Source organism: Natator depressus, chromosome 3, assembly GCF_965152275.1.
Source record: "Natator depressus isolate rNatDep1 chromosome 3, rNatDep2.hap1, whole genome shotgun sequence".
Lineage (NCBI taxonomy): Eukaryota > Metazoa > Chordata > Testudines > Cheloniidae > Natator > Natator depressus.
In genome coordinates this window covers 111,541,963-111,569,820 of record NC_134236.1, presented here as the reverse complement: position 1 = coordinate 111,569,820, position 27,858 = coordinate 111,541,963, and the positions used below count along the sequence as shown (strand labels likewise).

The 27,858-nt window shown below is 40.7% G+C and overlaps 1 protein-coding gene across 1 annotated transcript in view; it reads right to left on the bottom strand.

The window, feature by feature from the left end:
* Positions 1-27,858, bottom strand: part of ADGB (androglobin) — a 231,146-nt gene that overhangs the window by 126,773 nt on the left and 76,515 nt on the right. The window contains exons 10-13 of the mRNA XM_074948571.1: positions 23,675-23,769; positions 20,881-21,055; positions 19,059-19,149; positions 6,416-6,560 (exon numbers count right to left, since the gene is read on the bottom strand). Coding sequence (XP_074804672.1) covers positions 6,416-6,560; positions 19,059-19,149; positions 20,881-21,055; positions 23,675-23,769 — 506 coding nt within the window. The remainder of the gene's footprint in view (positions 1-6,415; positions 6,561-19,058; positions 19,150-20,880; positions 21,056-23,674; positions 23,770-27,858) is intronic.

Below are 27,858 nucleotides of genomic sequence, written 5' to 3'. Positions count from 1 at the left end.
AACATACATCTGTATTTTCCCGGACAGGTCAGGCTTTTTGGTTCTTAAATTGCTGTCTGGGAGGAATTTTTAAAAATTAAGGGAAAAAAAGGAAAATACCGACGTATGATAACCCTGCTGGTACAAAAAATACATACTGGGGCACATCCCTTAAATCAGAACTTTTTATAAGGAACCGGTTGTTAAGATTTTGGCAGCTCATCACTGCCCATAATTGGAGTTTTAATTGCTGATATAAGCTATTTGTGTCTATATTGCATTAATACATTTTCCAATACATTAATGATATTAACCTCATGGTTACACATACTACAAATCCCCCAAAAACAATTTCATGTTTTTGCAGCGTACTTGTTCATTATAAGCTACATATTGCAAAAACTCCTACAAACCTTATAACCCTAAGTCAAGTACTTACTGTAACTCATACTACTTGCCAGGCCTTGCTAGGCCTCACGTTAATCACTATACCTTACCAGGCCATAATGTAGCTTATTGCAAAACCTAAACAAATATTTTACATTTGTTTACCCTTCTTGCATTTTCTAAGGATCCTAACTTATTTTAACACGTAGGTTACTATTTATTGTCAGGTATGGACCTCCCAAGATCAGGTGTGGGTCACAGGTTAACACTTGTGTAAGAGGAATATTCGCCATCCTGGATAAATCAAGTATGATTTTTAGTTTGCAGAGCTACAAAGAAACAGTCATTCAGGATCATCTTCTTCTCAAAAGAATTTGGTAGAACTGTGTTTTGAACAGCTGACAAACGTATAATCTAATCTTTTGCCTTTTTCTTATCCTTAAGGGGAATAAGCATAAAAATGAATGATAAATCAAATTCTGAACTCTCTTTTGTTCAAGAAACAGTTTTTTTTCCCATGAAAAAAATTCATGCAATCAAAAAGAAGGCCAAGAGATTACTTTGAAATGTCAGCCTGAAACTGACTGACAATTTTTATTGTAAAAAAATAAAAGTGCTTTGAGTGTAAAGTGGTATATAAGTGCCTTTTATTGGAGGGTCTTAAACTGATATGGTGTGGAACAATATTTTGCCAGCTTTTCTCTTTAAACACAAATTTCCACTGAGCTCTGGATGCTTAAAAATGGAGAAAAAGTTATCCAGACTTTGTAGACTACAAGATTAAAAACCAGAGACTGGCAATAATCTAGTGTACCAGGGATATCAAGGCTTGACTTTCAGCACTGTTTTTGAATTGCTTTCCTCAAGTAAGTACTGCATGCCTCTTCAAAATAAATTCAATATTTCTTTAAAACAAAGAGACAAAAGTGTCCCGTGAAAGAAAACTGACCAGCTGTAGCTCTATGCTTTTGAAGGTGATTTTTGCCATTTAAAACAATTTTGTGAAATAAGGAGGATTCATCATCAATTTATAATCACTATTTTGTCTTTCATGGCAGGCAGTATATATATCTATTAAAATGTGCACGCACACACACACACACACACAGTCTTCTTTTTTCCCTCTTTCCAATTTGCATTCCCCATTAACAGGTATGAAATTTTTCACCTGAGATTTTAAATTGAGGCAAAAGTAAGGTTCAAGTATAGGTCAATTAGTTGCTCACGACATCTTACATTTCATGTATGAATCAAATTGCCCTCAGACTGACTCCCACATCTGTTTCCTACCATTCCATTTTTCTCAATATCTGTCTCATGTACGTTCTTACTTGCCCTTGACTCTCTCAGCTTCCTTGCCCTTTTGTGACAGGCCAGAATTCACAATTAGAATGGTTTCTACAGCCAGGAACTACAGGAGAAAATTAAAGTAACATTCCAAGCAACATTTATGCTTCTGGCACACAGATGTCTATCACTTTCTAATTAACTATCTATATTTGTAGAAATACAGAGTTTCAACACACTGATTCAACTTATAATTATAATAAACAATAGGATTCTACTTACAACTTGTTTTCACACTCATGTTTTTAAAAGATTTTCATGCACATTTTAATTAATAAAAAATAAATCTAAAACTTGTCATACTAATAACATCAATTATATTATTTTATATAACACACATACTACATAAGAAACAATGTATTTGATTTTGAAGGCCTCCCTCCACCAACAAGTTTGGGGTACTTTGTGACAAAACTACACCAATTTACAATGGCTGAAAATCTGGTCCTACATACTTGAAACTCCCTTTTAAAATGTTACAATCAATCATAATCAAGGACATCCACAATGGGAAATGTTTTTATTTCAATTCATTAAACACTGTCTATTTGAGTTTGCCATTTGGCTAGGGAACATAGTGTGTCTTTATAAAAGATATTCTCTGACTGTTTATGAAGGAGGTCAATAACACCCTCAGTTAGATCTTTGTAATCCTCAAATATGATTTATGACCCTGCTGGTGGGAAAAGTGCATCAGTTATAAATATTTAAAAGGGAAGATTTTCCCCCCGTTTATGTTTTCCATTTGTGCCAGAAACAGACATTGGGGATTTTTAAATAACTGGTTCAACTTTGTCATATCTTTGCGACTGAGCTCAGCTATTAAGGGGTTTCTTGTTTTTTCCCCTGTGAGATCAGCACCAACTATGAGTGACTAAATTCCATGGTAATGGCTTTCCTTTTCATTCCTTTCCATATTCTAATCACACTCCATGCAAAGAAATGGGAGGAAAAAAAGTTCATTCTTTATCATTATTTCCTAGTCCAAATACAGGGGAGAACTATGGTAAACTCTTAGGAGTTGGGTTTATGATGTCCTTCTATTTCTGCATAGCATCTGTGATAAATAAAGGTGGGGGAGGGGTTGCTCCCTTTTATGGACACTCAGCCAGCCAGTTAGCTATAAAACCCCTGTTAGGAGCTGTTCTCTACTTGCTTTACCTGTAAAGGGTTAACAAGCCCACAGGTAAAAGGAAAGGAATGGGCACCTGAGCCAATGGGAGGGCTAGAACTTTTTAAAATTGGGAAAAAACCTCCCTTTGTCTGTGTGTTGTGGTTCTCTGAGAAAGAGGGGAACAAGGAGCAGTTATGCTATGAGAAGCTTTAAGCCAGGTATGATCATCAGATCATACCGAGAACTACTTATTTGGAACCCTCAAATGTGTAAGTAAATCAGGGAATGTCTAAAAAGATGAGATTAGGGTTATTTCTTTTATTTCTTATTGGCTTGTGGACTCCTCTGTGTGAACCCCAAATGCTTTTTGTTTTGCTTGTAATCTTTAAGATGGACCTCAAGAAGGTTATTCTTGACGTTTAAATTTTGTAAGTGGGTTTTTTTAAATCTAGCAAAAGCCTAAGCTCCAGATGTATTTTCTTTCTTTTTGTTTTTAATAAAATTTACCTTTTTTTAAGAACAGGATTAGATTTTTGGTGTCCTAAGAGGTTTGTGATATGTTGTTTAATTAGCTGGGGGCAACAGCTAATTTCCTTTGTTTTTTTTTCTCAGCTCTTACCCGGAGGGGTGGGTGAAATGGCTTGAGGGTACCCCACAGGAAGGAATTCCCAAATGCGCCTTCCTGGGTCCCAAGGGGTTTATTTTGCACTTGGGTGGTGTTAGCATCTACCCATCCAAGGTCAGAGAGAAGCTGTAACCTTGGGAGTTTAATATCAGCCTGGAGTGGCCAGTATTAATTTTTAGAATCCTTGCAGGCCCCACCTTCTGCACTCGAAGTGCCAGAGTGGAGAATCAGCCTTGACAGCACCTAATAGAATAGGACTCAGCTATTATTTATTTGTATTACCCTAGTGCCTAGAGCCCTAATTACACACCAACACCCAACTGTGCTAGGTGCTATACAAACAAAAAGACAGTTCCTGTCCCATGGAGTTTATAATTGGTGTAGGAAGGATTAGATTTTTATCATTAAATGTTGATAAACCTCAATTTCACCGTACACCCAGGCAAACTGATGAAAAATATTTCCATTGATAATAATCAAAATTTACAGATAGACAAAGTAAGAAAAATGCTGCTTGAGAACTCATTAGAGATTGAGTTAATGCTATTTAGTTTGTATATTTTGACATATGATGTTGGTAATTTGTGGTTTAATGGGCAAAGTTTTGACGTTTTAAATCTCAATGTCTACTGTTATTAAATAATTGTCTGAAAACCTATAAATTCCCACAACTGTGAACATTTAAGTTGATAAAAATAAAAAAATGCTTAAAAACAATCAATATGACCTATTGGTTATAAAAACAAAAATCAAATTTTGTCAAGCCTACTTATAATCTGAGTATAAAACAGAAGACAACAGTTGGATATAGACAGAGTACAAGGAAACAATATTGGTCAGCATGATAGGCAGCAGTCTCAGCACACCAGTGTCTTAACCATTGTCAAACTTTTGAATGAGGCACTAATGCCTAACAAAGTTCTATTTGTGCTGGATAATATGTGACAGTCATGAACACCAACCCTTTTCTACACTTTTTGAAAGTCTTCAGAGGCCAAATCTTGTTATCAGTTGCTCATGATTTGTAGGAGCATAACTGACAGAATTTGTGTCAGTGTTTGGGAACTCAAGATGCATGGGCACTATAGAAGTGCAAAGTATTATTTAAGTTAATGGAATTGTGCCCATATACACCAATATACAATCTGACCCTCAGCAACACTTTAGACTGCTAATTACTACCTCCACTAGTATGTTCTCTGTTATATGATTTAAGTTCCATCTGCCACTTGTTTGCTTAAAAGTCTCCTACTTTCTGTTCACCATGACTCGTTTTAGATACTATGAGTAGCATTTTTTTAAAATGGGTGTCTAAAGTTAGGATCTGAAGCACATTGGAGCAGCAAAGTGCTCAACATTTTTGAAAAACAAGACTTATTTAGGTGCCTAAATATGGACTCAGAAACTAACTTAAAGCATCCTTCTTAAAAAATTGGCCTACATGTCTACTTTTGAGGGTTATTTATTCCCAAGTAGCTGTGTATCTAGGTAACCTCTGTACTGTAATTGAAATACAGCAAACATATATATATACACACACATACACACACACTAGCAGCGTAAAGCCTGTGCTGCCATATCGCGGTGAACAGTAAAGTCATGTGTGCACAGAAGCCAAAAATGGCCGAGAACTTAAAGGTTGGAGACTAACAGACTGAAAATCCCAGTGATATTGATCCTGGTGATATTCTAAACAAACGTCTTAACTGTGCTTGTAGCTGCTTCCATCCCTTTTCACTGATTCAAACTTTTTAGGCTTCAAAGTCAGAAACAGGCCTTATCCACACTTGCGGCGGCACATAGGGTAGATGTAGCCATAGGCGCTGGAGCACCCACAGGGAAAAATTAGCGGGTGTTCCGCACCCACCGGTGGCCAAGCTCCCCCGTCCTCGCCTCCTTCTCCCACACCCGAGCGTGCCGCCTACCCGCTCCTCAGCTGTTTGGCGGAGCTTTGGACTTTTCGGGAGGGAGAGGGAGGAGTGGGAATGCGGCGTGCTCAGGGGAGGAGGCAGAGAAGAGGCAGGGCAGGGACAGGTGTGGGGGAAGGGGGTGGAATGGGGGTGGGAAGGTGGCGGGGCTGGGGTGGGAAAAGGTGGGGTGGGGCAGGGACTTGCGGGTAGGGGTGGGGTGAAGGCAGTGCAGAAGTGGGGCCGGGGGGTCGAGCACCCACCAGGCAGAGGGGAAGTCGTTGCCTATGGTGTAGCTATGCGCTGCTGTAAAAAGCAGGGTGTGTCCCAGGGCAGTGTGTAGCTACAAGTGTCAGGGAAAGGCTCTTGCAGTGGGGTGGCAGCAGAGAAAGGATCTAGCATCTCCCTGCTGCAAGAGCCTTTCCCTGCTGCCATAGTCTTTCACTGCAGTAGGGAAAGGGTCTGGCAGTGCAACACTATATTGCTAAAAATAGCAGTGTAAACGGAGAAGGCACTTCTTGGGCATGTAGGGTACATACCCTAAGGTTCTGGAGTGTCTTTATTCTACTTGTCTAATCAGTACATCACCATCTACACTGCTATTTATACCTGTGCAAGGGTGGCATGCAGTGTCTGTACTCTACACACCACCATAAGTGTAGACATAGCCACAGAGTGACATTCCTGAGGAGAAAAAAACAAAAAGACAAAGAGAGAGATACTGTATCCATGTTTTCTCTTTTAAAGAGCTGTTTTCTTTTCTTTTCTTTTTTTTTATAAACAGCCAAACAGGATTAGTAGATTTAATACATGAGCTACATTTTGAAAAAAATAGAAAGTTAAAATGGAAATGCTGATATATTGATGCCTACTGGGTAGGAAGTCTAACTATAAAAAGGTAAAAGGCTGGTTAATTTTAATGCAAAAACAAAACAATGCAGTTAAAAAAAAATTAAAATCTACATCTACAAGTATTAAAAACGTTATGTTCCATCTTTCACTGTCATTGGCAGCACAAAACTGGGTTAGTTTTCTGTTTAAATGTAACATTATTACCTGAGAATTATCTTCTGCACTCAAGAATCTCATATTTTGATTCACATCCAAATAAATGTCATTTACATTTTCATCATTTTCAATGACAGAAGGGAGGGTGGATGCAAGACTACATCCTCTTTTGATGGTAGATGGTGGAAAATGGCTGTACAATAAAAAAACTCAAACACATTAATACACATACTTAGTTATTAAGACACCTTAAAAACACCTTATTTGAAAAATAAGGATTTGATTTTCAAAACAATCTACATTTTTATGTCCTTTGTTTATTTTTTCAACCCAATAGGACAGCAGTATACCTAAGCAGTGTGCATGTATTAGATATCATTACGGGCTTACCACCACATGCATGTACACACACTAAAGCTTTTCCATCTAATTTTTAGAGGAAGCCATGAACCTCTAAAATATAAGCAAAGTTATAAAACATCATTACTAATGACAGGTTTCAGAGTAGCAGCCGTGTTAGTCTATATTCACAAAAAGAAAAGGAGTACTAGTGGCAGCTTTGAGACTAACCAATTTATTTGAGCATAAGATTCCGTGAGCAACAGATCACTTCATCGGATGCATTCAGTGGAAAATACAGTGAGGAGATTCATATACACACAGAACATGAAAAAATGGGTGCTATCATACACACTGTAAGGAGAGTGATCACTTAAGATAAGCTATTACTAGCAGGAGAGCGGGGGGGAGGAGAAAACCTTTTGTAGTGATAATTAAGGTGGGCCATTTCCAGCAGTTAACAGGAACATCCGAGGAGCAGTGGGTCGGTGGGGGAAATAAACATGGGGAAATAGTTTTACTTTGTGTAATGACGCATCCACTCCCAGTCTCTATTCAAGCCTAAGTTAATTGTATCCAGTTTGCAAATTAATTCCAGTTTGCAAATTAATTCCAATTCATTGGAGTCTGTTTTTGAAGTCTTTTTATTCTAATATTGCGACCTTTAGGTCTGAAATCGAGTGACCAGAGAGACTGAAGTGTTCTCCAACTGGTTTATGAATGTTATAATTCTTGACATCTGATTTGTGTCCATTTATTCTTTTACATAGAGACTGTCCAGTTTGACCAATGTACATGGCAGAGGGGCATTGCTGGCACATGATGGCATATATCACATTGGTGGATGTGCAGGTGAATGAGCCTCTGATAGTGTGGTTAATGTGATTAGGCCCTAAGATGGTGTCCCCTGAATAGATATGTGGACACAGCTGGCAACGGGCTTTGTTGCAAGGATAGGTTCCAGGGTTAGTGGTTCTGGGGAGAACACATCCAGAAGTGGAGGCCGGGGGAAGCAGTTTTGCTTTTTTCTTGAAAATTGGTCTCCATGGATACAAGACAGACAAAACATGAAAATCCATGTAGAACCCAATCTTACTCTCACTGAAGTAAATCAGAGTTTTGTCTTTGACTTCAGTGGTAGCAGGAGCTTGTTAGAACTCACTGCTTGGTTATATGGGCTATGGGGACTAAATCAAAGCAATGTCACACAAATAGCAATTTGATTGAAATGTGTAGTTGTAATACAATAGAACAAATGTAAACATGCTTCATCCAGTACTTCCTTAAAAGAGATAATGAAATATTTAATTCTTTAGCAATAAAAATGGCAGAAATATATTCTCTTAAATAATGTCTTAACATTTATATCTTTGATTAGGATTAAGGTTACAGATTAAAAATAGCTGCAATCCCAATTATGAGTCTAAATCCCTTACATCATTTAAAACAGTATTACTTTAATAAAATGTTGATTTTCACTATATATTTTGGTAACTACTTGTTAATTAAATCACAGGAGATTGAATTAGATGGTTGTCACAGAAACCTAATAGAAATAATTTCACCCTTGACAAAACAAGCTAAAGAGATCAGAAAGTAATTTATTAAAATATGAAAACATACTACAAAATTCTGCTAATCTGCAAATATTACAGCATTTTATTTATAATTATTACTCCATTTACTATTTCAACACTTTTCATTTATAGATATTTCTCCATTTTAAGGCAAATTGCTTAAGATACAGAATAAAAAATAAGTCAAGGAATTTTCATAATGTAGCATCTATATAATTCTTTTTTACAAATAAAAGGTAAGAAATTTCATCATCTCAATAATATTACAGAATTATATTATAAGACAATATTATATTATAAGACATAGTCATCACAATTGAGGACTACAGTGTTGCCCCCTATGTCTGCTGCTGTGATCACCATCTGGGGGTTGGATTGTATAGCTGTCCTCTCGGCAGTGGAAGATTGTGGGGGATATAATGTTTGTTAAGGATTTCACAGCTGATTTCTTTCTTGAAGCAATAAACATGATGATCTAGTCTTTGTGGTTTCATCCACTGGGGGGAGTCCAGTCAGATGATTCTTCCAGTTCTCAACATTAGAATGGTTTCAGATTCTGTGGGTATGTCTACACTACAGAATAAGGTCGAATTTATAGAAGTCGGTTTTTTAGAAATCGGTTTTATATATTCGAGTGTGTGTGTCCCCACAGAAGTGCATTAAGTGCATTAACTCGGCGGAGTGCTTCCACAGTACCGAGGCTAGAGTCGACTTCCAGAGCGTTGCACTGTGGGTAGCTATCCCACAGTTCCCGCAGTCTCCGCTGCCCATTGGAATTCTGGGTTGAGATCCCAATGCCTGATGGGGCTGAAACATTGTCGTGGGTGGTTCTGGGTACATATCGTCAGTCCCCCCTTCCCTCCCTCCCTCCCTCCGTGAAAGCAAGGGCAGACAATCATTTCGCGCCTTTTTTCCTGAGTTACCTGTGCGGACGCCATACCACCGCAAGCACGGAGCCCGCTCAGGTAACCGTCACCGTACGTCTCCTGGGTGCTGGCAGACGCGGTACGGCATTGCTACACAGTAGCAGCAACCCATTGCCTTGTAGCAGCAGACAGTACAATACGACTGGTAGCCGTCCTCGTCATGTCCGAGGTACTCCTGGTCGCCTGTGTGAGGTCGATCAGGAGCGCCTGGGCAGACATGGGCGCAGGGACTAAATTTTTAGTGACTTGACCAGGTCATTCTCTTAAGTCCGGCAGTCAGTCCTATTGAACCGTCTTATGGTGAGCAGGCAGGCAATATGTCCTTCTGCACCGTCTGCTGCCAGCCAAAGATGTAAAAGATAGATGGAGTGGATCAAAACAAGAAATAGACCAGATTTATTTTGTACTCATTTGCCTTCTCCCCTGTCTAGGGGACTCATTCCTCTAGGTCACACTGCAGTCACTCACAGAGAAGGTGCAGCGAGGTAAATCTAGCCATGTATCAATCAGAGGCCAGGCTAATCTCCTTGTTCCAATAAGAACAATAACTTAGGTGCACCATTTCTTATTGGAACCCTCCGTGAAGTCCTGCCTGAACTACTCCTTGATGTAAAGCCACCCCCTTTGTGGATTTTAGCCCCCTGAAGCCAACCCTGTAAGCCGTGTCGTCAGTCGCCCCTCCCTCCGTCAGAGCAACGGCAGACAATCATTCCGCGCCTTTTTTCTGTGCGGACGCCATACCAAGGCAAGCATGGAGTCCGCTCAGCTCACTTTGGCAATTAGGAGCACATTAAACACCACACGCATTATCCAGCAGTATATGCAGCACCAGAACCTGGCAAAGCGTTACTGGGCGAGGAGGCGACGTCAACGCGGTCACATGAGTGATCAGGACATGGACACAGATTTCTCTGAAAGCATGGGCCCTGCCAATGCATGCATCATGGTGCTAATGGGGCAGGTTCATGCTGTGGAACGCCGATTCTGGGCTCGGGAAACAAGTACAGACTGGTGGGACCGCATAGTGTTGCAGGTCTGGGATGATTCCCAGTGGCTGCGAAACTTTCGCATGCGTAAGGGCACTTTCATGGAACTTGGTGACTTGCTTTCCCCTGCCCTGAAGTGCATGAATACCAAGATGAGAGCAGCCCTCACAGTTGAGAAGCGAGTGGCAATAGCCCTGTGGAAGCTTGCAACGCCAGACAGCTACCGGTCAGTTGGGAATCAATTTGGAGTGGGCAAATCTACTGTGGGGGCTGCTGTGATGCAAGTAGCCCACGCAATCAAAGATCTGCTGATATCAAGGGTAGTGACCCTGGGAAATGTGCAGGTCATAGTGGATGGCTTTGCTGCAATGGGATTCCCTAACTGTGGTGGGGCCATAGACGGAACCCATATCCCTATCTTGGCACCGGAGCACCAAGCCGGCGAGTACATAAACCGCAAGGGGTACTTTTCAATAGTGCTGCAAGCTCTGGTGGATCACAAGGGACGTTTCACCAACATCAACGTGGGATGGCCGGGAAAGGTACATGACGCTCGCATCTTCAGTAACTCTGGTCTGTTTCAAAAGCTGCAGGAAGGGACTTTATTCCCAGACCAGAAAATAACTGTTGGTGATGTTGAAATGCCTATATGTATCCTTGGGGACCCAGCCTACCCCTTAATGCCATGGCTCATGAAGCCGTACACAGGCAGCCTGGACAGCAGTCAAGAGCTGTTCAGCTACAGGCTGAGCAAGTGCAGAATGGTGGTAGAATGTGCATTTGGACGTTTAAAGGCGCGCTGGCGCAGTTTACTGACTCGCTTAGACCTCAGCGAAACCAATATTCCCACTGTTATTACTGCTTGCTGTGTGCTCCACAATATCTGTGAGAGTAAGGGGGAGACGTTTATGGCGGGGTGGGAGGTTGAGGCAAATCGCCTGGCTGCTGGTTACGCGCAGCCAGACACCAGGGCGGTTAGAAGAGCACAGGAGGGTGCGGTACGCATCAGAGAGGCTTTGAAAACCAGTTTCATGACTGGCCAGGCTACGGTGTGAAAGTTCTGTTTGTTTCTCCTTGATGAAACCCCCCGCCCCTTGGTTCACTCTACTTCCCTGTAAGCTAACCACCCTCCCCTCCTCCCTTTGATCACCGCTTGCAGAGGCAATAAAGTCATTGTTGCTTCACATTCATGCATTCTTTATTCATTCATCACACAAATAGGGGGATGACTACCAAGGTAGCCCAGGAGGGGTGGTGGAGGAGGGAAGGAAAATGCCACACAGCACTTTAAAAGTTTACAACTTTAAAATTTATTGAATGACAGCCTTCTTTTTTTTGGGCAATCCTCTGTGGTGGAGTGGCTAGTTGGCCGGTGGCCCCCCCCACCGCGTTCTTGGGCGTCTGGGTGTGGAGGCTATGGAACTTGGGGAGGAGGGCGGTTGGTTACACAGGGGCTGTAGTGGCAGTCTGTGCTCCAGCTGCCTTTGCTGCAGCTCAACCATACACTGGAGCATACTGGTTTGGTCCTCCAGCAGCCTCAGCATTGAATCCTGCCTCCTCTCATCACGCTGCCGCCACATTCGAGCTTCAGACCTCTCTTCAGCCCGCCACTTACTCTCTTCAGCCCGCCACCTCTCCTCCTGGTCACTTTGTGCTTTCCTGCACTCTGACATTATTTGCCTCCACGCATTCGTCTGTGCTCTGTCAGTGTGGGAGGACAGCATGAGCTCGGAGAACATTTCATCTCGAGTGCGTTTTTTTTCTTTCTAATCTTCAGTAGCCTCTGGGAAGGAGAAGATCCTGTGATCATTGAAACACATGCAGCTGGTGGAGAAAAGAAAAGGGACAGCGGTATTTAAAAAGACACATTTTATAAAACACTGGCTACACTCTTTCAGGGTAAACCTTGCTGTTAACATTACATACATAGCACATGTGCTTTCGTTACAAGGTCGCATTTTGCCTCCCCCCACCGCGTGGCTACCCCCTCAACCCTCCCCCCTCCCTGTGGCTAACAGCGGGGAACATTTCTGTTCAGCCGCAGGCAAACAGCCCAGCAGGAATGGGCTCCTCTGAGTGTCCCCTGAAGAAAAGCACCCTATTTCAACCAGGTGACCATGGATTATATCTCACTCTCCTGAGGATAACACAGAGAGATAAAGTACGGATGTTGCTTGAACGCCAGCAAACATACACTGCAATGCTTTGTTGTACAATAATTGCCGAGTACGTGTTACTGGCCTGGAGTGGTAAAGTGTCCTACCATGAAGGACGCAATAAGTCTGCCCTCCCCAGAAACCTTTTGCAAAGGCTTTGGGAGTATATCCAGGAGAGCCGCGAATGCCAGGGCAAAGTAATCCTTTCACATGCTTGCTTTTAAACCATGTATAGTATTTTAAAAGGTACACTCACCGGAGGTCCCTTCTCCGCCTGCTGGGTCCAGGAGGCAGCCTTGGGTGGGTTCAGGGGGTACTGGCTCCAGGTCCAGGGTGAGAAACAGTTCCTGGCTGTCGGGAAAACCGGTTTCTCCGCTTGCTTGCTGTGAGCTATCTACAACCTCGTCATCATCATCATCTTCTTCGTCCCCAAAACCTGCTTCCGTATTGCCTCCATCTCCATTGAAGGAGTCAAACAACACGGCTGGGGTAGTGGTGGCTGAACCCCCTAAAATGGCATGCAGCTCATCATAGAAGCGGCATGTTTGGGGCTCTGACCCGGAGCGGCCGTTCACCTCTCTGGTTTTCTGGTAGGCTTGCCTCAGCTCCTTCAGTTTCACGCGGCACTGCTTCGGGTCCCTGTTATGGCCTCTGTTCTTCATGCCCTGGGAGATTTTGACAAAGGTTTTGGCATTTCGAAAACTGGAACGGAGTTCTGATAGCACGGATTCCTCTCCCCATACAGCGATCAGATCCCGTACCTCCCGTTCGGTCCATGCTGGAGCTCTTTTGCGATTCTGAGACTCCATCATGGTCATCTCTGCTGATGAGCTCTGCATGGTCACCTGCAGCTTGCCACGCTGGCCAAACAGGAAATGAGATTCAAAAGTTCGCGGTTCCTTTCCTGTCTACCTGGCCAGTGCATCTGAGTTGAGAGTGCTGTCCAGAGCGGTCAAAATGGAGCACTCTGGGATAGCTCCCGGAGGCCAATACCGTCGAATTGTGTCCACAGTACCCCAAATTCGACCCGGCAAGGCCGATTTAAGCGCTAATCCACTTGTCAGGGGTGGAGTAAGGAAATCGATTTTAAGAGCCCTTTAAGTCGAAATAAAGGGCTTCATCGTGTGGACGGGTGCAGGTTTACATCGATTTAATGCTGCTAAATTCGACCTAAAGTCCTAGTGTAGACCAGGGCTGTGATGGGGCAGAAGCTCAGTCCCTTAGGGAGTACAGATAATTCAGCTCCAGTTAGGGGTAATCTTATGCTTATCTGATGATACTGGTGTGTCGTATAGTGTCCAAGTGGTAGGTCTTGGTGTCATGGTTTCTCCTAGAGGTAATGTTCTGTGAGTCATGGAGTTGATTCCATTTTTTGCTTTTTGTGTTTAATGACTATGCCACTGTGATGCGTTTTCAGGGCACACTGGACTGTGAGTGACTTTGTTACACGCCTTCATGCTGGAGGCAAGGAAGTATCTTATGGTAGGTGTGTGTCAGGACTAGTGCAATACCAGCCTTTCAATCACTTCTGCCACACCACAGGACCTGACACCATACTAAAATGTGGAGAAGTAAAATAATTCTTTCCCTGACTCCGACTCAAACAATTATTTCATCACAAAGACAACACCACCCACAACCTTCACATCCCCACCGACACTCATAAGACAGAAGAATCATCTGACTGGACATCCCACAATGGACAAACCCATACATAAAAAAGCATTAAATAATGTTAAGGTTGCAAATTTAAGCAACTTAGAAGTCAGGAAATGCCAGTATTAAGGTTGCCTTTGCAATCTTAATTCAACCCCCCTGTGTGTAAGCATTATGATAGTTTTTCATTACACGATCACATACTATTTTTTTCACAGGATTCACAGTGCTGACTAAATGAGCAGCTAGTCTTTTTTTTTTTTTAGCCTCATCATTCACTGTATTACCCCCATGCATTATTTACTAACCACAATCCAAGCCCTGCACTGACTACATAATTATTATTTTTCTCATGGGCTTCTGTGGTACTCTCATGATAGTATCTTAGTTCTTTACAAACATTAATGAATTCATGTTCATAACACCTCTGTGAAGTAAAGTGGTAGTACTGTCCCTATTTTACACTATGAGAAAATGAGGACAGAGATTAAAAGCAAAACTGTTAAATATATTCACTGATTTTGGGTGTCCAATTTGAAAGGCCTAGCACCTGACTTTTTAGAATACCTAACATTTTATAGCACTTAATATATTCAGAGCAAAGCTTCCAGTTATGTCCGTTGCAGTTGTGAGTGCTTCGGACATTAGACCACAAATGCCTCAAGCTGAGCACCTGAAAATGAGAAACATATAGTGGTCACCTGTGGAAATTTTGGTCTACATGACTTGCTCAGCATCACACAGGCACTCTGTGACAGAGATAGGGACAGAACTCAAAACTCCATTTAGCTGGCTTAACCACGAGACCATCCTCTTTCTTTCTGCAATCCCTGCCTCAGGGTAGGTCTACACTTACAGCATGTACAGTAGAGACACTGCATGCCCAGTTAGCATGGGTATAAATAGCAGTGTAGACAGTGAGGCACTGCTTAGGCAAGTAGAGTAGAGTGCCCTACATGTCTGAACCCTACTGTATATACCCTACACAGCTCTCTACCCACTCAAACAGTGCCTTCCACATCTCCACTGCTAATTTTAGCAGTATAGCATCCCACTGCCAGAGACTTTCATTGCCATATGTAGATAAGTGTGGATTTAGCCTGCCTTTCACAGCAGTACCTTAGAGACTAACCAATTTATTTGAGCATGAGCTTTCGTGAGCTATAGCTCACTTCATCGGATGCATACTGTGGAAATTGCAGAAGACATTATATACACAGACACCATGAAACAATACCTCCTCCCACCCCACTCTCCTGCTGGTAATAGCTTATCTAAAGTGATCATCAAGTTGGGCCATTTCCAGCACAAATCCAGGTTTTCTCACCCTCCGCCCCCCCACAGACAAACTCACTCGCTTGCTGGTAATAGCCCATCCAAAGTGACCACTCTCTTCACAATGTGTATGATAATCAAGGTGGGCCATTTCCTGCAGAAATCCAGGTTCTCTCACCCCCTCACCCCCCTCCAAAAACCACACACACAAACTCACTCTTCTGCTGGTAATAGCCTATCCAAAGTGACCACTCTCCTTAACCTGCATGAAAATTAAGGTGGGCCATTTCCAGCACAAATACAGGTTTTCTCACTCCCCCACCCCCATACACACACAAAGTCACTCTCCTGCTGGTAATAGCTTTACCACAGGAGAGTGATTACCAGCAGGAGAGTGACTTTGTGTGTGTATGGGGGTGGGGGAGTGGGAAAACCTGGATTTGTGCTGGAAATGGCCCACCTTGATTTTCATGCAGGTTGTAAGGAGAGTGGTCACTTTGGATAGGCTATTACCAGCAGGAGAGTGAGTTTGTGTGTGTGGTTTTTGGAGGGGGGTGAGAGAACCTGGATTTCTGCAGGAAATGGCCCACCTTGATTATCATACACATTGTGAAGAGAGTGGTCACTTTGGATGGGCTATTACCAGCAAGAGAGTGAGTTTGTCTGTGGGGGGGCGGAGGGTGAGAAAACCTGGATTTGTGCTGGAAATGGCCCAACTTGATGATCACTTTAGATAAGCTATTACCAGCAGGAGAGTGGGGTGGGAGGAGGTATTGTTTCATGGTGTCTGTGTATATAATGTCTTCTGCAATTTCCACAGTATGCATCCGATGAAGTGAGCTGTAGCTCACGAAAGCTCATGCTCAAATAAATTGGTTAGTCTCTAAGGTGCCACAAGTCCTCCTTTTCTTTTTGCGAATACAGACTAACACGGCTGTTACTCTGAAACCTTTCACAGCAGTGTGTAGCTACATGTATCCTACACACCACTGCAAGTGTAGACAAGGTCTCATTCATAACACACCTTCCAACTTCTGCAACAAATGAAGCAGATGTCCTACAGACAACAGTTTCCTTCACTGCACAACTCTGATTTATCCCCAGAGCAAGTGTCCATCCTTTAGTCTACGGAAGAGAAAAATGAGGGGGGATTTGATAGCTACTTTTAACTACCTGAGAGGGGGTTCCAAAGAGGATGGCTCTAGACTGTTCTCAGTGGTAGCAGATGACAGAACAAGGAGCAATGGTCTCAGGTTGCAGTGGGGGAGATTTAGGTTGGATATTAGGAAAAAATTTTTCACTGGGAGGGTGGTGAAACACTGGAATGCGTGACCTAGGGAGGTGGTGGAATCTCCTTCCTTAGAAGTTTTTAAGGTCAGGCTTGACAAAGCCCTGGCTGGGATGATTTCATTGGGGATCGGTCCTGCTTTGAGCAGGGGGTTGGACTAGATGACCTCCTGAGGTCCCTTCCAACCCTGATATTCTATGATTCTATGATTCTAAATGAGGCAGGGGTCCTATGGAAAAAATAGTATGTGACCATGTAATTTAAGACTGCATCAAAATGCATACACATAAAGGGGCTGAATTAAAGTTGCACAGATAGCTTTAATACTGGTATTTCCTAACTATTGACTGCTTGACTTTGCAACCTTAATGTTCTTTTAATGTGGTGCTTTTCAATGTAATAAAGTATATGGTGGTAGAATGCTTCATGAAAGTGCAAAGGAAGGGGCCTGTTAGGAGAGAAGCATTGTTAGCCAGACAGCCTGCTCTCTGTTCCTGGACATTTATGTGAAGTTTTTTTATACTCGTGTACAAAAGTCTTTGCATGTGAGTTGAAACAGCTCAGCTTTCTAACCATGCTGAAGTATTTGTTACCAGCATTGCAGACGGGATAGCCTAATTTTGGCAATTAATTGATCTTTGACTATTAGCGGTAAATATGCCCAATGGGATGTTAGATGGGGTGGGATCTGAGTTACTACAGAGAATTCTTTCCTGGGTGCCTGGCTGGTGAGTCTTGCCCACATGCTCAGGGTTTAGCTGATCGCCATATTTGGGGTCGGGAAGGAATTTTCCTCCCGGGCAGATTGGCTGAAGTCCCGGGGGGTTTTTGCCTTCCTCTGCAGCGTGGGGCACAGGTCAGTTGCTGGAGGATTCTCTGCACCTTGAAGTCTTTAAACCACGATTTGAGTACTTCAATAGCTCAGACATAGGTTAGGGGTTTGTTACAGGAGTGGGTGGGTGAGATTCTGTGGCCTGTGTTGTGCAGGAGGTCAGACTAGACGATCATAATGCTCCCTTCTGACCTTAAAGTCTATGATTCTAGATGGTTAAAAGAGGCACCTTTGCAAGCATGTTCTGGTATTATCTACCGCACTTGTGAAAACGTAACTTCAGGAGACACAAATGGCCTGTTGCTCCATGTTATCCAAATGAAGCCAATGAATAGTTCTGAGCCAGCCTTGCAATGGTCTCCTTTGAAGTCTGGCTAGAGGAATGACATATGTGCAAGAGGCCATGAGGCTCAATAGAACTGAGAGAAAATCTGAAAGCTATCTGAAGATATTCTGGAGTAAAAGAATCATTCTGAGAAGTCTGAAACCTTTTTTCAGGAGAAAAATGGTGTCACAGATCTGGAATGTAGAACTATTCCATGAGCTCCATGACTTGTGTCAATGTGAAAGGGACCTCCTAGAGGTTCCATTCTTTGGCCCAATGACTCAAACAACTGGCAAAATGTCTTGAGGGCAGAGTGAAATCTCTGAGGCAAGTGGTCCTTTAATCAACAAATCATCGAGTTATGGGTTCTTTTTAAGAGTATAATCACCCCTTATGATTGAAGATCCTTGATGCATTGCCTTTCTGGCAAATCCAATATAAAGCTGAAAATGAAAACTAGCTTCCCACCTTTTCCTTTACATGTGACTAAAATAACCATCAGCAATTGCACCCTATACTGTACTTCAGGAAGAACACAGGCATAATTACCCCTCTGCATTCTTCCTGAAGCTTCTGGCTAAGTGGAGGAAAAGGAGGAATTTAACAAAGAAGCAGACTGAGCAGCATCCATTTCTTCTATCATTTGGAGGTGATTTAAAGTGAATTAGTTCCTGAGGCCAATTTTCATATTCAGTTAAAAAATCACATATCACTCATAATTGAGGGGAAGATTATCTTAACATTTAATAACTCCTTAAACATAAGAGGAACATTGAGCATCTCTATTGCAAATCCCACCTTTCAATACAATAAGAAAAGTAGAAAAGAAAAACAATCAAAACCTATTATAAGAAAATACTTAAGGGGCCTGACCCAAGCCCTAATGAATTCAATAGAAAGACTCTGTTGATTTCAATGGCCTTTGATGAAGCCCATAAACATCTGAAGAAAGAAAATTCCAACTTTTGGACCCAATGATCCATGGTGTGTCTAGTAGGGGTTGAGGGAAGAGAAAAGAACTGTTTGGCACACAGGTCAAAATAATGTAGGAAAGGTAAATGGGAAACATGTATATTGAAAATTCTGGATTTCAATTGCTCCTAGACATTCTTAATTTAAAAAGGGATCATTTCTTACCCAATTACATCTCAGATAAAAGGTACAGGCCCTTGAGTGAGCAATGAAAGTAAACAACTGGTTTGCATATTATAGATAAACACAATACTTTGTGTTTATATTGGTTACATGATGAATGTTTAACAGAAATGTTAACACTCTTTCGGAACAAATAAGTGCATTCCCTTATTGTACAGGAAGTTTAATTTACTTACATATTTGTGGGTACTGCAATAGGAGTGACTCTATAATTCAGAAATGGGCTAGCAATCTCAATATACTGTTCAGGTTTCTTTATTATAGGTTCTGAAAAAATAAAAAAAAGATTATTATGAGTTTTAAAACACTAAAACCAGTGATATTGTTCAAAATAAAAATTCACAAAAAAGGGTTAAGACTGTGGCTAGTTTTGGTACAATTCAAGGTGAAATCTGACATTACAAGGATAGCTGTATGTACTAAACCATTAAGTGATTTTTGAAAGTACAGCTTTCAAAAGATTTTAATTCAGCAGGACTTTTGAAATATGAAATGGACACTTCTACAACTTGGTTTTGCAGTGTCATTACTATCCTTGAGAACCCTTTAAGCCCATATTAACATAGTTGCAGCTGAATTACCCCATAGCTCCCTGCAAGCAACCACCTAGTTCAGTTATTACCCCATCCTCAAGCAAACTGCAGCTCAAGTCAATACAAGTTTTCCAAGTAAGGAATTAAGGATTTGGTTCATTTCAAATAAATAAATAGAATGCCTAAGATACTGAAAAAATCTGTCTTAGTTCATACCATCTACGTGCATGTTAATTAGACTTACCATTGCATTATTGTTAAATGTCAAAATTAATAATATTTCTAATGAAGAGTATTTTGAGAAAAAACTATTAAGGCCACAGTTTTAAGAGTGCATGCACACAATTGGAATAACTGAATAAAAATGGTCTATTAAATGTCTCATGAGTTATTTAAGGCAACTTCATGAATTCTTAGTGAAATACTGTTAGGCAATTTTTATTGCTAATATCTGATCTGCAAAACTCTCTAAAAAGACTTTAGCAGCAAGTCTATGAAAACTCTCTTAGACAATTATGAAGTTGCTATTGAGGAAATGTAAGCCCAAAAGATGGCATGTTTTAGAAATGTAGGCCTCAGTTTCCTGTTCTGCCATTCCTGCAGATAGTGCAAGAATGGAAGGGAATGGTCAACAGTGCCTTTAAGTAAAGCACTGTGCACACAGAGAGCTTATATCCTGCAATGTACTGATTACTCTGAGCCTGAGCCAACAAGGGTAGGCCTACACTGCAGCTCTGAGCCTCCCAGCCAAGGTAGACACACTCGTGCAAGCGGGGCTCAATCTAACATGCTAAAAATAGCAGTATGGATGTTGCAGCTCCAGCAGAGATTCAGGCTAGCCACCCGAGCTCAGACACAGAAGGCCGGTGGACCTGAGAGCCCGAGCTGATGACAGAGCCATCAACGTCCACACTGCAATTTTTAGCACACTAGTTCAAGCCTCGCTAGCGCAAGTCTGGCTATCTGATGTTGGGAGGCTTGTGCCCAGTGTAGTGTAGATATACAGTTTAACTTTAAGTATGTGAGTAGGACCAATAAAGTCAGTGGGACTATCCATATGCTTAAAGTAAAGCATGTGTTTAAGCGCTGTGCTAGCTGTCAACATCATGTCCCTATAGCTCTAATAATAATAAATAAATAATTTCTCAAAGCTTTCCAGTTTCTGTGTTCTCAGTTAAAAAGTGGTTAAGTCCATCACTGATTCTCTCCAAATCTTTAATTCAGGTTTGGGGATTTTTTCCAGATATGATGTATCCTGCCTCTCCAAACACTCATTTATGAATGAATGGGGGGAAAGCCTTAAACAAGGGTGCAAAAATAAGGAGTGAAATTCAACTGTGATGTAACTCCACTGAAATTATATGCCAAGAGTTTCCACTACATTGGTTCACAAGTGAAACACTAAGAACTTTAACTGTGATTCATAGTAAATTAAATATATTTTGTACAGTCTGAGCAGACAAACCTTGAGCTTCATCTGTCACAATAGTTTCTTTTTTCGGGCGGATGAGTTTCCATCGAGGAATTGGTGGTGGCTTTGGTGGAGCTATCAGAGGACAGGACCTAGTCCTAGTCACCAGCACAGGATGGCTATATATGTGGGAAAGTCCATACTGCCTCAACTTCTCAGAAGAATCAGCCTGCAAAATCCAGAAGGATAAACTCAGTTACGGCAGTTCTCCTTTCCTATACTAAAAGAGCTAAGCAGTAAGCATACAGAATCTTGACAAAATATTAGATTTTAACATGAAATATTCAGTCAGCTCCTTGTTCCAAACATGTCTAGGAAAGATGACTGATCAGGAGTCAAAATTTAATGGCACATTTTTGGTTTAAATACATTTTATCATATATAAAGGATTTATCGTACAAAAGTTGTTTCATTCACAACTATGCATTTTTCAGCTCTGGAGATAAACACAGAATGATATTGTGTCACAGCAGTGGAATGAAAAAAGAAGGAAGGCTGACAACATTTTGTTTTAAAGATTTTTTGTTTAAAATCTTTGTTTTTCTGAAGCGTTTGTTTTTAAATTTGTTTTTCTGAAGCGTTCGCTAAAGCTTCGTGCTGACACCTACAAGGTGGCAGAGTTCTACTATGCAACTGGCTTATTTAGGTGGCTCATGAAAACATCCATAATGTAAAGTTATCCTGCAGCAATATTTTTATATCAGAATTAGCCCTTTAATCTCGCTATTTTAGTACATGTGGTTGTACGTAAAGACACTACAGCTGGCCCATATAACCATGACATAAGAGTAATTTTAGATACAGACATTGAGTGGTGCTCTTCCCATTTAAACAGTTATCTTCTAATATTTAAGTATATTCCTTCACTACTTAATGTTTAGTGTTAATATTTGGACATCTTCCTTTCTTTTTCTTTTTATTTTTTTTTTAGCTACATATCTTCTGTTGTTCACTAAACAAACTAAACCAATTACTCATCTTTATTCTGCATTCCAACAAAAAGCCCCCCCCCAACTCCCCCCCCCCCCCGCATTGCTCCCGCTCATTGTCTAACATCCCTGGAACTCCGCTAGTTCTGCAGCAATTACTGTGATTGTCAGTGTGACTGCCAATAAAGAGAAATCAAGCCAGAATGCAAAAAAAGATCCATAAGCAACCTCATCAGTTTGATGTGATGTTTCCTCCTGGACATATAACATGCAGGAGTGGTGGCTGGGGAAGCACATATTTAAACAGACAGTACTTAACATGTAAGAAGCAAAGCCACCTGATGTTTAGAAATGATTCTGCACTTCAGCAAACCAGTTTAGCTACTTTACTGTAGATCTTGGCAGATAACTGTTGGCCAAGATACATACTAGAGTGATACCAAACTATTGATTTTTTCCCCCTTTTATTTGAATAACTCTGCATTCTTTCTGTAGACAGCCAAAACCCAGCAATACAAGCATTGGGAGAGCACACACCAATAAAGTATGCCAAAAGAGAAAAATGCAAAAATCATGAACTGAACTGAATGACAAAACTCCCATTGACTTTAATGGGGCCAGGATCTCACCCAAGTAATTAAACTAATCTTCCAAAATATGATTACTTTCAAATGGTGGATTTCTGGGTTTCCAAACATGGTCTGAACCAGGCTTGCCTAAAAGATGTCCAGAAGAAATAGAATATTTCTATATTTACACCCCCTAGACTACCATTCATCCATGAGTCTACTAAATGACCATCTCCGACAAATGTCTAAATGACATCTCAGACCTGCCTTATCACACCTGTGTATCACACCTCTTTTGTGGTGATTTCTGCCTCATTAGGGATTGAGGCCAAAACCAGGGAATTAGACTTGACCCTCCATATGGCAGGAGAGAATGCAACCCCTAAGCCACAACTTCCAAACTGCTTTCTGATTACTATAAATTACCAGTAGTATAGAGAAACTGTGCTAAACACATAAATTATATAGGATTAAATTACAGTGGTCTTTCTATTTAAACAAAGAACACAATCCTGGGTCCAACTAATATTAAACACAGTTAATTCAAAACAGTCTCATAAAAGCACTGCCAGACATTTCTTTATTCTGTGAAGACTAATAATCTTTAAGTGCTCTAATTATTAGTAATAAGAATCAAATTGAAAAGAAAATTTGTTTTTATTCCTTACATCTAAAGCTAAGGTTTCAAGAAATCCTTCCCTCTCCACCATACAAATAGCTTTTGGGCTGGATGAGAGAACTAATTGTAAATATATTAACAAGTTACAACTCCCTTTATTTTTATTTTTCTGCAGAAACAAGAAATGTAACATCTGCCACCCACTTACTTTCACCAGTCACAACAACAATCACAGCTTAAATGAGCACATATTGGCTATTTTCTGTTTTATACTAGTTTATTAGAAATTATGAGTTAATTGTACTAAAAAAACTGAATTCAATTTTTCAAGGAGCTCTTACAGTTAATTAGGCTTATTTTTTCATTAATATCCCATCTTGCCTTATTTTAATCTAACAAGATTTAGTCTAGCCCTCATTAGCCCAAAGTATACTGACTAACACAAGAACACAAGAGACAGAAGTGAAAAATGTGGTAAAACTGAGGGATTGCTAGAGCTGTGGCGAGAAATAGAGATTTAAAGATTAAAAGAAATGTATTCAGCATTGAAATATAAATTGAACTGAACAGTCATTTCCTGGGGAATGTTTTTTTTAAAATGAACTTGTGACAAAATAAATATCTTAATTGTGAAATAGTTATTTGTTTTTCCTAAGAGAACAAAGCCTTACCATTTGCCCCAAAACAAAGATCTTCTCTTCAGACAAATGGAGAGGTACATAGCTAGCACACACCACCATTTGTGGCACTGTCGGCACTGGAGAGCCTAGAAGAGAGAACACTGTATCAATATGGCTTAGAACAGGACAAAAACAAAACAAATTATGAAGTACATAACACCAAATGGTTCTAATTACCTGTGGAACACCATGTTCTATAATTAGAGTATGATTGGAATATTTAAGTGAGAAGAAGTGCTTGATAGACTCTCCATTGAAAAGGAACCATTTCTGGAAAAGCCCCATTGTTTTGGTCCAATGCAATTTAGTGTGTTAATACCTTTTAAATATTTTGCTTGCATTACACAAAATAGATAGCAGACAGGCTGTTGGTCAGAAAGTAACTTTAGTGATTGGTCCACAGGAGATATTCCTTTTATGTTTTCCCCCCAAATGTTAAAAATATTGGTACTGAGATGCCACAGCACACTATATAAATGCCTAGACAGATAAGAAAGGTATGTGTCCACTACAAAATTTTGTTAACCTAAGTTATGTTAATGTACAGCCACTGCAGAAATTAAAATCACTTTTGAATGTCCACACTGCTGACACGAAGAGCATAATGTACGTTCTCACCAGGAGAGCTTGCACTGATTTAATTGTCAGTGTAGGGCCTTGTGGTACAGCTTCTGAAAGGTAGCAACAGTCAATGTAAGCAATGCAGTGTTCACACTGACACTGTGTCATCTTAACTATATCAACATTGAATCCTTCCCTTTCGTGTAGGTAAAGTTAAGTCGGTGTAGGGGGGCAAGTTACATCGGCAGGAGCGATATTTTAGTATCTTTAGCGCCTTACGTCAACTTAACTATGAGGTGTAGACCAGGCCTTAGAAATGTAATCTGGACTATATAAATGGTCCAAAAACAACAGGAGCTGTTTCTTCCTATTTCACTTTCCCAGTCTGTGGGAGTGTGTGCTGCGTGTTTGAACTGATTGGCCATGGCTTGATCCCTGTCTTCCATGGGTATTTTTTGCTCATGTAGTGATGTAACAGAATATACCCGTGTTCACACCCCACACACTATTGCAATTATTTTTGTACAATTTGCTGATCAATAATATCATGACAAAATGCATGTAGCAGTGTTATATGTGAAGCTATAAACATAAGCTGAAATCATGACTAAAAGTATGTTTTCCAGATAAGTCTGGGGAGTGGCCAAACCAGTTCTTCGGAGACAAAAAGGCAAGCTGACAACTCAGCCAGGTGTAAACAAGGCTGATGGACCATTTCCTGCTAAGTGGTCATTCTTTGTCAGGAAAGGGGGTAGGGGTATAAATCTACAATTTAGCAAAGAAACAGCATGGAGTTTCCTTCCACAAAGACTGCTTGTCACCTTGCTCCCAGCTAGAAATGCTTCTCAAAGGGGGGGACAGAACTATAAAAAGCAGGGGTCAACACCCCCCTCCCTCCCTGCCCATCACATTCACTGCGCATGAAGAGACAAAGAAAGCAGCCTTTGGACAGTTTTGTCAGTATGACTGATCAAAGCATGTGGTGAGAAAACTTTGCTTTGAATATAATATAGATTAAGTTAGGCACCAATAAGAGTTATCTTTATTTTTCTTGTAGCCACTTCTGATTTTTATGCTTCATTACTTGTACTTACCTAAAATCTCTTTGTAGCTAATAAAATTGCTTTATTGTTTTATCTAATTCAGTGTGTTCAAAACTGAAGTGTCTGGGTAACCCCATCTGTGATAACAAGTTGAGTGCATATTATTCCCTTAAAGGAAAATGGACTCAATAAATTTGTACTGTCTAGGCGAGGGATGAGCAGTACAGGACATATGTTTCTGTGGAGATATCTGGGACTGGGAGTGTGTTGGGGTCATTCTGTGGTAATCTTTATGGTTGTTAAGAGCCATGGTGTGGCTGTCTGGCTGTAGCACACACAGAGACGTAGTTGGGAACATGTTGGAGGCTGTTTGTGAGCAGACCAGGTTGGAGGCTACAGCAGCAAGGCATTGTAAAGGGCACCCCAAGTTACAGGGCATGGCTGACAGCTATTCATTGGTCTGGATTGTACCCTGGTATGTCACAAGTGATATATCGGTTTGCAAGATAGAAACAGGGATCCATTACTCTTCTAGTTCTAGTGAGTTTCCAGCTATGTAAGTTGACAGGAAGTGTAGCCTTCTATGTGCTTTTAAAATGTTTCTTTCTGGAAAGTATGCAAAGCTTTCAATGCTTTTCTTCAATACCGTAGAAAACCTCCAATTCTTGAATGTCCCTTCTGAAATCCCTTTAAATTCAACATCTCTGTAAAATTTCAGTGGTTGGTGAATGCTCCAGTTGGTCCTTAATATCTCTCTCCACACGCTTGTGACTCCCATGTTAGCCACAGCTGTTGTGTTAGCTATGGGTTTCATTTGTTTAAAAGCAATAATGCATTTGGGCTTGATCTCAGTCCTCTGCAGACATATTGGACCTATTACAAAAGCAACACTAGCAGCTCCAATATTCAACATTACAGAACAGTAAATGCCACAAGCCAGACCAATTTCAGCTCATGTGAGAAAACATTTTACTCAAATAATCAGTACTTCACCAAATACCAGGTGGAGCCTAAAGCTGCGAAACCAAGTCCAGATGGACTGTGAAACAACATGTATACAGGGCACTGAACAAATTATTGGAGCATGTAAATCATTAACAGATTGCTTTATCATATCCACTTTAACATTAATAGAATATTAAAAAATATACTGACTGCTTTTAAAAATGAAACAATATTTTATTTTTTCTCACTGTACAAAAACTAAGGGGGAAATATATTCTTCTGTAAAGTAGCATGAAATTGATGTCTGTGAATTTGGTTAAAATTGATAGCATTGCTAAATGTGAATTATTAGGCGAAAAGTGTTACAACCTACAGCATTACTAAAATGTTTAGCCCCAGCAATGCCTATCATTTAGATCTGTCACTGAAGATTTACACACTGTTCAGGCAGCTGCTAAAGATTTGAGATATCAGCAGTTGCACAATTTTAGATCTTGCTGTTTTGTAAATTCGTTCGGGGAACTCTACATTTTGAGCAAGCTCATTTTTTTCCCCATGAGAGCAAAAAAGCATTTACAATTAACTCAGGGAAAATTTGTATATTAAAAAGAAGGGCCAAAGGGTTTTTATTTTCAGGATTTATCAGGATTTTCTTCTCGGTCATTCTGAAATATTCACATGAACACAACATACATATGTAAGACTTTTTAATACTAAAAGTATTAGGCTCTAATTTCAACCTGTGAGTGAAAACTTTAACTATTCTCCACAGATAAAAGGCAACCTGTAAGAATATCAGGCTCTTTTTATACCTATTAACTACCTAAGGTACTTACACTTCCCCCATTATCAAAGTATCTGTGTACCTCAATCTTTTACTGTATTATTTCTCTCAATACACCTGTGACAGAGAAATACTACTATCCCTATTTTACAGATGAGAAACTGAGGCACAGAGAGACTGACTTGCCCAAGATCAGTCAGGAAGTCTGTGGCAGAGCAAAGTCTCCCAAGTCCCATGCTAGTACCCTAACTACTAGAACATACTTCCTCTCTGGGACTATTAAGGCTATTCAGAAACATCAACAAAGATAAGGAATTGTCTAGAAGCCTAGTGGAGCTGTGCTTGATCAACGGTGACTAGAGCAAAGGACATAGCTAGTGGGTGAAATCATTGTCACTGGATAGTGAGGAGAATGAGATCTGTGAACTGTTGGAGCTCTGGTTTCCTAGAATCTAAGACATTTCTGAAAGGTGGGAAGGGCCTCTGATAACTGTCATATATAAAGCTGACCATTAATCTTACTTTTCAATATTTTGTCTTCCCAGCACTGGTTTGACCAAGGGGTCCTTTCTCATTCTAAGCAGTAATTATGAAAATTGCTGATCAATAATAAACAAGTGATTAGCATTTACCAAACATCCGTACATTAATGTATCTGAACCAACAAGGCTAAACTTAAAATAAGTAGTTAAGACCAAATGACTGAATGGACTCATGTAATGAAGACAGAAATTCTTTTGTAATTCTAAAAAGTAAAATGTAAACTTTATCAAGAGTTATTTGACAGCAATGTAGGAAGGATTCATGCTCATCTGAAAAGTACAGGAGATCAGTACCTTTGG